At 48.4% G+C, this 12,459-nt stretch overlaps 1 protein-coding gene across 1 annotated transcript; it reads right to left on the bottom strand.

Annotated features, from left to right (window-relative positions):
* Positions 1 to 940: 940 nt before the first annotated feature.
* LOC132579050 (vomeronasal type-2 receptor 1-like) lies at positions 941 to 12,259 on the bottom strand. The gene is made up of 3 exons (XM_060249185.1): positions 12,039 to 12,259; positions 7,828 to 8,119; positions 941 to 1,336 (listed from the first exon to the last, which is right to left on the bottom strand). The coding sequence occupies exons 1-3, from the start codon at positions 12,257 to 12,259 to the stop codon at positions 941 to 943; spliced, it is 909 nt and encodes a 302-aa protein (XP_060105168.1).
* Between the last annotated feature and the right edge of the window lie 200 nt (positions 12,260 to 12,459).

Raw genomic sequence — 12,459 nt, 5'->3', positions numbered from 1 at the left:
CCCCTCAGAATGCCTCTGTTCTGATATCAGTGACAGGTGGGTTAATAGTGAATCTTTTTAGATTACATACCCATGACAAAATGTGAACACATCTACTTGAGAGAAAAACAGTTTCATTGAGTTGAATTAAACTCCTCTAGGGAAACCCCTCCCCTCCCCCATCTAGAACTGCCCCTGAGTCTTTGCAGCTCTCTCCCTCCAGAGTCTTGACCCCAGAACTCTCAAAGGAACCAGGCAAGCTCAACCAGTCTCAGCTGTTTATGGGATGGGGTGAGTCGTATCCCCTCCCCCACAGATATACCCCCACTCTGTCATACACATGTAATGTAGGGCTTGAAGAGAATCGTGCACCCTTTAGGGTCCTTCAAACCAAACTCAGAAATGTGTCCTAAGAAAAACAGGAAATGATTCCAACAGTTCTAGAAGGGAATTAGTCTGCTAGTTTGGTGTAGTGGTTAAGTGTGCCAATTCTTATCTGGGAGAACCTAACCAATGGCCAAAGGAAAGGGGCCTACCTGCCATGGCTGCACCCTCTGAAGCACAGACCTGCCTCCAGCCTTCAGGGCCAATCTCAAGGATCTGGAGGAGTAGGCAGACTTCAGGGCGTGGGCCACGGCCCAGACACTGTTGTAAATGTTGTAGCTGTCGAGAGAAAGGGCCCCTTGAATTGCATCCAGGGGCAGAGTCTCCACCAGTCCCTCCTTCTCTCTGCATCTTCTCTGGCCTTTCACAGACATCACAGGCTTTGAGTGAGAACAGTCAAACGCTTCTGCCAAAAAACGTGAGATGCCAGTGTAAAGCGCAAAAGACTCCTTCATGTTTCTCCTTTTTTTGGAATGGAATAAAAAGGAAAAAAAGCCATGGACCAAACGTGGAGACAAAACCTCATTAGCCAAGGAAAAAGTGAGGTCCCACAAAGCCGTTGTGATCCAGACTTTCCCTACAATGGGTTTTGCTGCATAGAGTTCAGTATATATTTTGACAAACTTATTGTAGCAAAAAAGAAGCGCATCTCCCCATAATAAACAAACACATTGATTTCTCTGGGCATATAAAATTTTCTGTGGAATAAAAGCATTTTTCTCGTATTCATGACTGGGATGCTTTGTGAGAAGTTGACACAAATGTGGTTCCTGATGAGCAGGGATGGAAACGTCTGCAGGAAGTGTTCTCCACCGTCAGTCTGTGGAGCAAGGAGACCGACCCACGTCCACTGGAAGTGCAGAAGCAGCTGGACAATGCCCCGGGACTGGCAATCTGCTTTTGGCACCTTCTGGTACAAAAAGGGGAATTCAGTCTGATCATTCGGAAGGCGAGCAACAAAACCGTAGCTGACCTGGGAGGAAAAGCAGAGGCAGGTGATTCCTTTGGTTGTCAGGACAAAACTCCAGGTGTGTTTGTGTAATGTTTGGGGTGCAGTGTTCCTCTGTGAGCTCAGCACACCTTGTACGTTTTCTGCAGGCACGGATTTGCCCCCCAGAAAGCACTTCTGTGGCAGAACCCCCACTCAGCGTGCAGAAACTCCCAGGGGCTGGAAGAGACCTTCCTCTGCTAGAGACCCTGGAGAGCCTCTCTGCCAGTCAGAGGAGGCAAAGCCAAGCTAGATGGACCAGGGCGATCTGGATCACTGTGAAGCACCATTGAAGTTATAGCCACACAACACCCAATCTGAGCCCTTTCAAACAGGCATCACATTAGCAAAATCAGCAGTTTCTCAAAAATCTAAGGCCATGACTATGGGATGAAGTTTGGTTTCCTGCAATATTACATAAACTGGATGATCTCTTTGCTCAGAGGTACAACACAGAGTAGCCGGCTCTGGTTCGGGTGAGCAAGTCCTTTCCAGTAGATGATACGTGTAGATGGAAGCTCTAAAGAGGCACGTAGATTTGGCGGCTGGTAGGCATAATATGTCCATGTTTGCCACTTGTGAAGATGCAGATGTTGAGTGAAGGCTCTTCACTTACAATCCCCGTGCACTTTGGAACTTCCACAAATCTGTAAGCTACATAAATCTCACCTTAAACCCAGCAGGTTTTTTTTAAAAAAGTGTAGGGCTGCTATTTCTTGTGATGGGGGTGGGTAGGCCACACCTGGAGATGAAGATGCATTGAAGTCCCCCTCCTCTTTCCTGGATTCTTCATGGCCAAAACTCACCTGTAGGGACTCCATGAAAGGCGTGATCCTGATATGGGGAGACTGCAAAGGCAGGTAAGATACTGTTATGTATGTGGACTCAAGGGAAGACTTTGGGTGTTCCTGCCTGGCTCATTGGAGCCTTACGGACTGAGCTCGGGGACTTGGGAACAATGGGTTGCAGGATACAAATCTCCACAGCCCTGGACCAATCACAAGCCCCCACCAGTTTGACTGACCCAATCAGGTGCTTGCATGGGAACCCAGAGATGTATATAAATTTTGGCCCGTTGGCCCCAGCCCCAGTCTTGTAGTGGAGCCATTCACTATGTTACTCTTAATAAAGAGCTTGTTTTCACTGATCCTGAGGCTCATCAATGCGTAGAACCCACTACACAATACACACTTTGCTCCCTTTTTACAGTGTTGGGCTCTAAGTCAAAGAGCGAATGGAGAGATTATTATAGGACCACAAGAAGGTTAAAGCAGCATCCAGATATACTGGCTTTTCTCTTGCACAAATCTGCTGAGCAGGCTGGGCAGTTGATGGCAGGAAGACAAGAGGATCCTGACATGTATCTGCTCATTGTGTGTGGAGAGCTGGATGCTGTTCCAAGGATGGGAAGAGACGTGTGCATTTTTGAGGAGTTACAGGTTGTTGAGATGAGGGACTGCATTCCTGGCGTGCAGATTGAGCCCCACTCTAAATGGGAAGTTTTTGGTCTTCTGTCACAAACCTAGGACTGACCCAAGGAGGCAGCAGAACAAAAGGAAAGTTTTGTATGTGTACCAACAGCCAGAGACAAATCCCATCTTTTTCTTTGCCTGTCCTTTTTGGTACCCAGTGATGTTTTTTTTCCACCACCCTGGGGCAACTGCACTGAGCAAAGGGCCTTGAGGATCCCGCCTTGTGATGGACTGAAAGCAGTCTGCGTGAGTGACAAGTGAGACACTCCCTGTGATTGGCTAACTGCCGCCATGGTAACAGACAGGGGTCATTTTGTAGAAAAAGAGGTGCTGGAGCTTACTAGCGGAACTCATTTGCATAGCTTATTTGAATATGCCACATACTCCTGTCATCAGTGGAAGGTGTACTAAATTATATCAGCTCAGCCTCAGCATCTACCTTAAAATGCTTCTTGAATTATAAATGTCATAATAAAAACCTTCCTCCCATCATACTTTACTTTCCTCTACGTGACCACAGTGGCTTGATGCCCCAGTTTAGAGGAGGGACAGAGGCTCAGTGGTAGAGAATCCCTTGGTAAGCAGAAGGTCTCAGCTTCAATCCCTGGCATCTCCAATTAAAAAGGGTCCAGGCAAATAAGTGTGAAAAACCTCAGCTGAGATCCTGGAGAGCTGCTGCCAGTAGGTTTGCCAAGTCCAATTCAAGAAATAGCTGGGGACTTTGGGGGTGGAGCCAGGAGACTTTGGGGGTGGAGCCAAGAGATATTGGGGGTGGAGCCAGGAGCAAGATTGTGACAAGCACAATTGAACTCCAAAGGGAGTTCTGGCCATGACATTTCAAGGGACTGAACACCTTTTAAATGCCTTCCTTCCATAGGAAATAATGAAGGATAGGGGCACCTTCTTTTGGGACATAGAGAATTGGACCCCCTGGTCCAATCTTTTTGAAACTTGGAGGGTATTTTGAGGAGAGGCACCAGATGCTGCGCTGCAAATTTGGGGCCTCTACCTCGAAAAACAGCACCCGCAGAGCCCCAGATACTCGGGGATCCATTCTCCATTATTTCCTATGGGAATAGCCCTCCATTGGGAATAATAAAGTTCCCAGCAGATATTTCCCTCCCCTCCCCCCGCTTTCTGATGATCCTGAAGTGGGGGGAGGGCCTCCAAACCAGGGGATCCCCTGCCCCCACCTGGGGATTGGCAACCCTAGCTGCCAGTATGAGTAGACAATACTGACTTTGATGGAACGAGGATCTGATTCAGTATAAGGCAGCTTCATACGATGACGATTTCCATCTGTCTGCTTTATATGTTTTGGTTTTTTTCCCATTTCATGTGAGAGGAAATATTAGAAAGTTTGTCCAGTCTTAAAGTTCAGGAAAATTCTCACAGGGGCTTTGAACAGTGGAGCCCAGAAGCAAGCATTGGCGGGGTTAAGAAAGAAAGAGCACAATAAAATTTAGAGGTTCCAGAACTCCGCTCCTGTGAGCTGCTGCCCAAAACGAGACCTGGTAACCGATGTAACAAGTTAAAGGGGGCAGGGAGAGGGAACTCTCCTCAGTTGAGAGCAGACTGAACTGGTGTTCAGTTGAGTTCCAGTTTAAGCTCCAGTAGAGATCAGACTGAGAAGTCTGGGCGAGGCTGCTGACTGGGCAGCCTAGGTCAGAGCTGGTATTTATTAGAGCTCTTGTCTGTGAGAGTTCCTGGTTGTTAGAAGGGGCTAGCAGTGGCCCTTTTCTGAGAAGACTCTCAAGGCGTTGTCACAGTGTGTCACAAGGCAAAGTGAGATTTTAAGGCTCTGCTGAGGAGGTCGGTCAGAGTCTTGGGGGCAGACTCCTGGTTATAACAAAGATCACAAAACACACACTGTGAGAGGGGCAAAAGGTTCTTGTGGCTCTGTAAAGATCCCAGAAGACAAACAGAGATCCTTACAGTTAAAGGTGTCAATGTGAAGGGTCCAGGGATAGTTAGGGGGATACCTGGTTCACGAGGGGAAAGGGTCTGTGGTGGGGAGTTCTGTCACAAGTTCATAAGAAAATAAGAGAAGTCATGTTGGATCAGGCCAGTGGCCAATCCAGTCCAACACTCTGTGTCACATAAGAACAGAAGAGAATCCATGTTGGATCAGGCCAATGGCCCCTCCAGCCCAACACTCTGTGTCACATAAGAACAGAAGAGAATCCATATTGGATCAGGCCAATGGCCCATCCAGCCCAACACTCTGTGGCATATAAGAACAGAAGAGAATCCATGTTGGATCAGGCCAGTGGCCCATCCAGTCCAACACTCTGTGTCACATAAGAACAGAAGAGAAACCCTGTTGGATCAGGCCAGTGGCCCCTCCAGTCCAACACTCTGTGTCACAGAAGAACATAAGAGAAGCCATGTTGGATCAGGCCAATGGCCCCTCCAGCCCAACACTCTGTGGCATATAAGAACAGAAGAGAATCCATGTTGGATCAGGCCAGTGGCCCATCCAGTCCAACACTCTGTGGCATATAAGAACAGAAGAGAATCCATGTTGGATCAGGCCAGTGGCACATCCAGTCCAACACTCTGTGGCATATAAGAACATAAGAGAAGCCATGTTGGATCAGGCCAATGGCCCATCCAGTCCAACACTCTGTGTCACATAAGAACATAAGAGAAGCCCTGTTGGATCAGGCCAGTGGCCCCTCCAGTCCAACACTCTGTGTCACATAAGAACAGAAGAGAAGCCATGTTGGATCAGGCCAGTGGCCCCTCCAGTCCAACACTCTGTGTCACAGAAGAACATAAGAGAAGCCCTGTTGGATCAGGCCAGTGGCCCCTCCAGTCCAACACTCTGTGTCACAGAAGAACATAAGAGAAGCCATGTTGGATCAGGCCAATGGCCCCTCCAGCCCAACACTCTGTGGCATATAAGAACAGAAGAGAATCCATGTTGGATCAGGCCAGTGGCCCATCCAGTCCAACACTCTGTGGCATATAAGAACAGAAGAGAAGCCATGTTGGATCAGGCCAATGGCCCATCCAGTCCAATACTTTGTGTCACACAGTGGCCAAAAAACCCCAGGTGCCATCAGGAGGTTCATCAGTGGGGCCCTCTCAGGAAGTGAGATAGTGTGTGGAGATATCTCAAAAAGCCAAATCCATCTTTAAAGTCTTTCTTCTTATTAGTGTTATTCAGTGTGAGGGAAACACTGTTTGTTCTCATCTTATAATAACAGCCTGCCTACATAAGGAGTGTTCTTAAGTATTCTTAATTTGATTTTCTGCCTGCCAACTGTTTTTAATACACCAACCTCTGATATTATTTCCTCCCTTTCCCAGCCTTTCTTATTTATTTATTTATTTATTTATTTATTTATTTATTTATTTATTTATTTATTTATTTGGGATTTATATTCCGCCCTTCCCACGAATGGCTCAGGGCGGCTTCCAACAATTAATCAAACTTAAATTTTAAACAATTTCAAATATAAAACAATTGAATATTTAAACAGTTAAAAACATTAAAAACAGAGTAATTCAGTTTCCTGTAAACAGATGGCTGGCCAGTTACCTCAAGTTGTTATCCTAGCTAAATATAGGCTAGGTATAGGCTAGCCGGAAGAGGGTCGTCTTACAGGCCCTGCGGAACTGCGCCAAGTCCCGCAGGGCCCTCACCTCTTCCGGCAGCTGATTCCACCATACGGGGGCCATAACGGAGAAAGCCCTTTCTCTGGTGGCCTTCAGGCGGGCTTCTTTTGGCCCGGGGATAGTGAGGAGATTTTGTGTTCCTGACCTCAGTGCTCTCTGGGGCACATGTGGGGAGAGACGGTCCTTCAGGTAGGCAGGTCCCAGGACATATAGGGCTTTAAAGGTAATAACCAGCACCTTGTACCGGACTCGGTATATCACTGGAAGCCAGTGCAGAGTCTGGAGACCCGGCCGGATGTGCTCCCACTTTGGGAGACCCAACAACAGCCGGGCTGCGGCATTCTGCACCAGCTGCAGTTTCCGGGTCCGAGACAAGGGCAGCCCCATGTAGAGGGCGTTGCAGTAGTCCAACCTTGAGGTGACCGTAGCATGGATCACTGTTGCTAGGTCGTCGCGCTCCAGAAAGGGGGCCAGCTGCCTTGCCCGTCTAAGATGAAAAAATGCGGACTTAGCAGCAGCTGCTATCTGAGCCTCCATCTTTAAAGAAGGCTCCAATAGCACCCCCAGGCTCTTGACCCTGTCCGCCGCCGTGAGCGGCGCACCATCAAAAGCCGGCAGGGGGATCCCCCTCCCCGGGCCGCGGCGGCCCAAGCAAAGGACCTCTGTCTTCGTAGGATTTAACTTCAGCCCGCTCAGTCTGAGCCACTCAGCCACGGCCCGTAGTGCCTGGTCAAGATTTTCCGGGGCGCAGACAGGCTGGCCATCCATCAGTAGATAGAGCTGGGTGTCATCAGCATACTGGTGACACCCCAACCCATACCTTCCGGCAATCTGGGCAAGAGGCTGCATGTAGATGTTAAATAACATCGGGGAGAGAACCGCCCCTTGGGGCACGCCACAATCAAGTGAGCGCCTCCGAGATAGCTCCCCCCCAATTGCGACCCTTTGTCCCCGACCTTCCAGGAAAGAGGAAAGCCACTGTAAGGCCAACCCCTGAATCCCTGCGTCGGCGAGGCGGCACGTCAGTAGCCGATGGTCGACCGTGTCGAACGCCGCCGACAGGTCTAACAACATCAGCACCGCCGAGCCACCCCGATCCAGATGCCGTTGAAGGTCATCCACTAAGGCAACCAACACTGTCTCCATCCCGTGTCCCGGGCGAAAGCCGGACTGAAATGGGTCAAGGACGGAAGTATATAATAAAACCTTTATTCTTTGTTTTGAACTTTAAACTACTACCTGTGCCATCATTTATTTCTGACAAGGTTAATTTTAGTTTTCCTGAGGTAGTAGGTAAATATGTGACAGCATTTAAGATGGTCTCCTTTGCCCGCTGACCCTGGCTCTCTCACACGCTCCCCTCCCCTTCTCCATTCCTACCTGTGGGATTTTGTAGATGCTGAGCACATTGACAATCTGGCTGGAGATTTCTGACTCAGCTCCTTCAAGAATTGCCAGCAAGTTGTTCTGCCTCCCGCAGTGGTAGTTTGGCACGTTGGATGGCCCCGTTGATGCCAGGTCTACCAGGGCCTCCGAGGCCATCCTGGCATCATAATAGTCCTCGTAGACGTTGTAGCCCAGCGTGAGGTTGGGCAAGCCCTGGGAGTGCCCATTGATCTCCTGAATGGCAAAGAGGAAAGACAGGACAGGCCAGTTCGTTGTCACACCTTTCCTGCAAAACAGAGCGGTTGTTTCAGAGGGTAGACATGTTGGTCTCAGTGGGGGAACCTCCACATTCAGAGGCAGGAAACTCACAAATACCTCCCCCTAAATTCATCTTCATTGAAGTCAGATGGCCATCTAGCCTCTGTTTAAAAACCTCCACAGAAGGAGAGACCACCACCTCCCAAGGAAGCCTGTTCCACTGAGGAATCGCTCTAACTGTCAGGAAGTTCTTCCTAATGTTGAGCCGGAAATTCTTTTGATTTAATTTCAGCCCATTGGTTCTGGTCCTACCTTCCAGGGCCACAGAAAACAATTCCACACCATCCCCTCTAGGACAGCCCTTCAAGTACTTGAAGATGGTGATCCTATCACCTCTCAGCCGCCTCCTCTCCAGGCTAAACATGCCCAACTCCTTCAACCTTTCCTCATAGGACTTGGTCTCCAGACCCCTCACCATCTTCATCGCCCTCCTTTGGACCCGTTCCAGCTTGTCTATATCCTTCTTAAAATGTGGTGCTCAAAACTGAACACAATACTCCAGGGGAGGTCTTACCAGAGCAGAGTAAAGCGATACCATCACATCACATGATCTGGACACTCTACTTCTGTTGATACAGCCCCAAAGTGCATTTGCCTTTTTTGCCACCGCATCACACAGCCCTACAGCCTTGCATTATAAATCCATCTGGGGAGAATGTGCATTCTGTCTTCCAATGGTAAAATGATTACAATGCAGAATTTGCTGCCAGAGGAGTTAGTGATGGTTACCAACATAGCTTTAAATCGGGATTAGGCAGAGTCCTGGAGGAAAGGACTACCAGTGGCTACTGGGCAAGGTAACTAGAGGGAACCTCCACATTCAGGGGCACTAAACCTCTGAATCCCAGAGCCAGGAGGCAATTCCAGGGGAAGGTCTTAGCCTGTATGCCAGGGGTGTCAACGTGCAGCCCATGGGCTGGATCAGGCCCCTGGGGGCTCCTATCAGGCCTGCGAGCAAGTCTGCTTCGGCCTCCCTCTTTTGCTTGCTTCTTTCTGTGTCGCAGCTTGCTTTGCCAGAATTTCTCAAGTGCACAGATGCTACAGTGCAAAGGCTCTATTTTCCCCATTGGCTGAGGCGCCTCTCTTGGGGAGGAAGTGGGGGGGGGGGGAAGGAGAGCTTGTTTTGATACTGACCACAATATTGCAAGAGTGTAATGCTTTCAGCACACTTTTGTAGTGCCAGGGTTAAGTTTTAGTGACCTAAGTTCTGCAGGATTTCTCACCTTCTGTTGCAAGCCCCAGGGTGGAACCACCAGCTGCAAGGCATCAGGCCTTAATTGGAGCTGTGGTGACCTGCGGGGTCAGTAAGGGTATTTTTGGGAATCCTGGTGGGTTTGGCTGGGCTGTCGCAGAAGGCTGTGCCTGTGGAACTCTGAATCTTTTGGCTATCTACAATTGGCCTGAGGGTCAAGGTAACTAGGCAGCTTTTAAAGCTTTTGTTATTTTATTACATGGTGTTGGGAAAATACCTGTACTGTCAGAAAAAAAAAACTTGTTTAACCTTTTGTTTGGTGTCAGTGGCTTGCAGAAGGGGGCAGTGCCTTTCAGCCCTACTGAGAAAAGAGTGTGGATGCCAGAAGTGTCTCTTTGGTCATTTGGAGATTGTTGATCCTTCAGGGGAAACAAGGTTGGATTGGGCCCTGAAAAATACCAGTCTGGTGGCAGCAACCTTAGGGGAAGGTAGAAGAGCTTTGCCTCCGTCTTGGAGTAAGTCTTAAAGTGCCCTAGTAGTAAGTTCCTAACACTGGCCTCACAGGGAGCTGGGAAGTGGCTAGAGGGACTACTGGGCACAACAACTTTATTTTAGTTTTTTAGTTCTTTTAATCTTTAATTGTGTTTGTGTCTTTTATGAAGTTGGAATCTCTGCTACCTGGCATTACCTTTTATGACACTCATGGCCCGGCCCAACAAAGTCTCATTTATGTCCGATCTGGCCCTCATAACAAATGAGTTTGACACCCCTCAATGCCTTGTTACTAGCTCTTCAGAGGAAAAGTTTGGCCGCTGCATCAGACAGGATGCTGGAGTAGATACTGCAGCATAAGAAAGACATTAGCCTACTGCTGTTAGTGTTATATAAGGCCGTCATTTTTCTCAGTCTGGGTCAGTGGACCACTGGATCCTCTTGATAAGAAGATGAAGAAGATATTGGATTTATATCCTGCCCTCCACTCCGAAGAGTCTCAGAGCGGCTCACAATCTCCTTTCCCTTCTTCCCCCACAACAGACACCCTGTGAGGTAGATGAAGATATTGGATTTATATCCCGCCCTCCACTCCAAAGAGTCTCAGAGCGGCTCACAATCTCCTTTCCCTTCCTCCCGCACAACAGACACCCTGTGAGGTAGATGAAGATATTGGATTTATATCCCGCCCTCCACTCCGAAGAGTCTCAGAGCGGCTCACAATCTCCTTTCCCTTCCTCCCCCACAACAGACACTCTGTGAGGTGGGTGGGGCTGGAGAGGACTCTCACAGCAGCTGCCCTTTCAAGGACAACCTCTGCTAGAGCTATGGCTGACCCAAGGCCATGCTAGCAGGTGCAAGTGGAGGAGTAGGGAATCAAGCACGGTTCTCCCAGATAAGAGTCCGCACACTTAACCACTACACCAAACTGGCTCTCCTCCAGCAAACTTTCTTTCATGAGATCCTTTCACTTCTTCCCAGTGTATCCTCAACAGTGGTTCAGCTAGAACACAGACTCCCTCAGATTTCAACAGTAGCATGATATCCAAGTTCAGACGATCACTCCGTGAATCTAATGTACTGCCGTCTTTACTGCAAGTAGTAACAGCTGTAGCTTAGTCCTATTGACTCAAAGCTCACTAGATTAAACCTGAGCCTAAATACCAGGGATTCACTGAATAAAACCTTAATAGCATAAAACCAATTATTTTAAAAAGACTGGCCTTTGCTAAAAGTCAAAACTGATTGGAACTGCTCCCCCTATCCACGTCCATATATCTCATCAGACAATGCTTGAATTGTCTAAATATTTATTTTAATAGTCTGAAAATATTGTCACTCATTCATGTTACTTAGATGGAATGCATGGCCTCCTGTTGAGATGAAGGGCTGTTTCAGTAGAATCCCCCCTGAGAAATGCTTTTGTATGTCTTGTAAGGATCAAGTTGACTCAATTGCCTGTATCCTTTTTAGCTGCCCTGGTTTTACTTCTCTTTGCAACCAGGCCTCAGATTCAGCAGGAGCTCACAGGAGCACAGCTTCTGAACCTTTCTGAGGGTTCCCTCTCCTGCTCCCCACGTTATCCATTGAATAATAGGTGCAGCTGCATAACAATCCCTGGATGAGCTCCACCACATATTTTTCTGCAAAACAACCCCTGTTTGCAACCATCATATAACTCCTTGGACTGTCCATCTACAGAACATTTCTGAACAACAAAAACTAATGATTTTACAATCGGACAAGATGATTTAGCCATATTCATCTATGCAGCTGCAAATTACTTTTAAAAATACTCAGATTTTTTGCTTGTATGCTGTTTAGTCACAGGGAAAGGAAAGATGGGTCACTGACCACTGGTCTGCTCCAGTGGGGCTCTTCTCATAGTCTTATCTTCACATTGCTCAAGGCTGTTTCTCTTCCTCGTCTGTGCCAGCCCCATTTCAACTGCATCAGCCTGCCCTGAAAGGGTTCCCATAGTAAATGAACAAGAGTGGCCATCTGAACTGGCTGTTGTGCACAGGACAGGGGGGTGGATGCAATCCCCTTTTGGCAGGTTGTGTGTAGGCAGCAAGGAGCTCCTTAGCCCCAGCATGTGTTGCCTCTCATGGCTTCAAAGCAAAGGGGGGGGGGTGTTCTACTTTGGGTTTAAACTATGACTGACAAGGCCTTTGAAACCAGAGACGGATAGGTTGTGACTTACCCAAAAAGTCTGATGGAGGGAGGCTTTGAAAAGATGGTTGGTTGGAACAGGACAGGAGTTTCTGAGATGAGCCCCCCAATGAGATGGTCTCCTGGCCTGTAATAATTCCAGGGCTTGTTTTCATCCTTGATCAGATTCAAGGGGCATTTGGGCTTCAGCACCCCGCAGGCGGAGACAGGCAGCAGCAGGAAGACCAGCAGCAAGACCAGCAGCCGTGTCATCCTAGACCCTCTCCTTGGTGACCCCCCACCCAGCTACATAGGAGAAGCAGCCCTAACTGCTTTGCAGGCCCAAGGATGCTGAACTGCTGCTACAGAAAGGTTGCAGAGCTGAACGGGAGAGACAGGCAGGTGGGTTTCAGAGCAGTGGAGCCCCCAGCCCAAGCTCTCTGGGGCACTAGAGAGATTATTTATGCCATTTT

This window comes from Heteronotia binoei, chromosome 11 (assembly GCF_032191835.1).
Source record: "Heteronotia binoei isolate CCM8104 ecotype False Entrance Well chromosome 11, APGP_CSIRO_Hbin_v1, whole genome shotgun sequence".
In the NCBI taxonomy this organism is placed as follows: domain Eukaryota; kingdom Metazoa; phylum Chordata; class Lepidosauria; order Squamata; family Gekkonidae; genus Heteronotia; species Heteronotia binoei.
The sequence above is the reverse complement of the archived record's forward strand: the minus strand, read 5'-3'. Positions and strand labels throughout refer to the sequence as shown.

Coding starts and splice junctions, on each gene's coding strand:
- LOC132579050 (XM_060249185.1), bottom strand. CDS start 12,259: ATGACACGGCTGCTGGTCTTGCTGCTGGTCTTCCTGCTGCTGCCTGTC. Junction 8,120..12,038: donor CCCTCCATCAGACTTTTTGG/GTAAGTCACAAC, acceptor TCTGTTTTGCAG/GAAAGGTGTGACAACGAACT. Junction 1,337..7,827: donor GCATCTACAAAATCCCACAG/GTAGGAATGGAG, acceptor TTTTCCTCCCAG/GTCAGCTACGGTTTTGTTGC.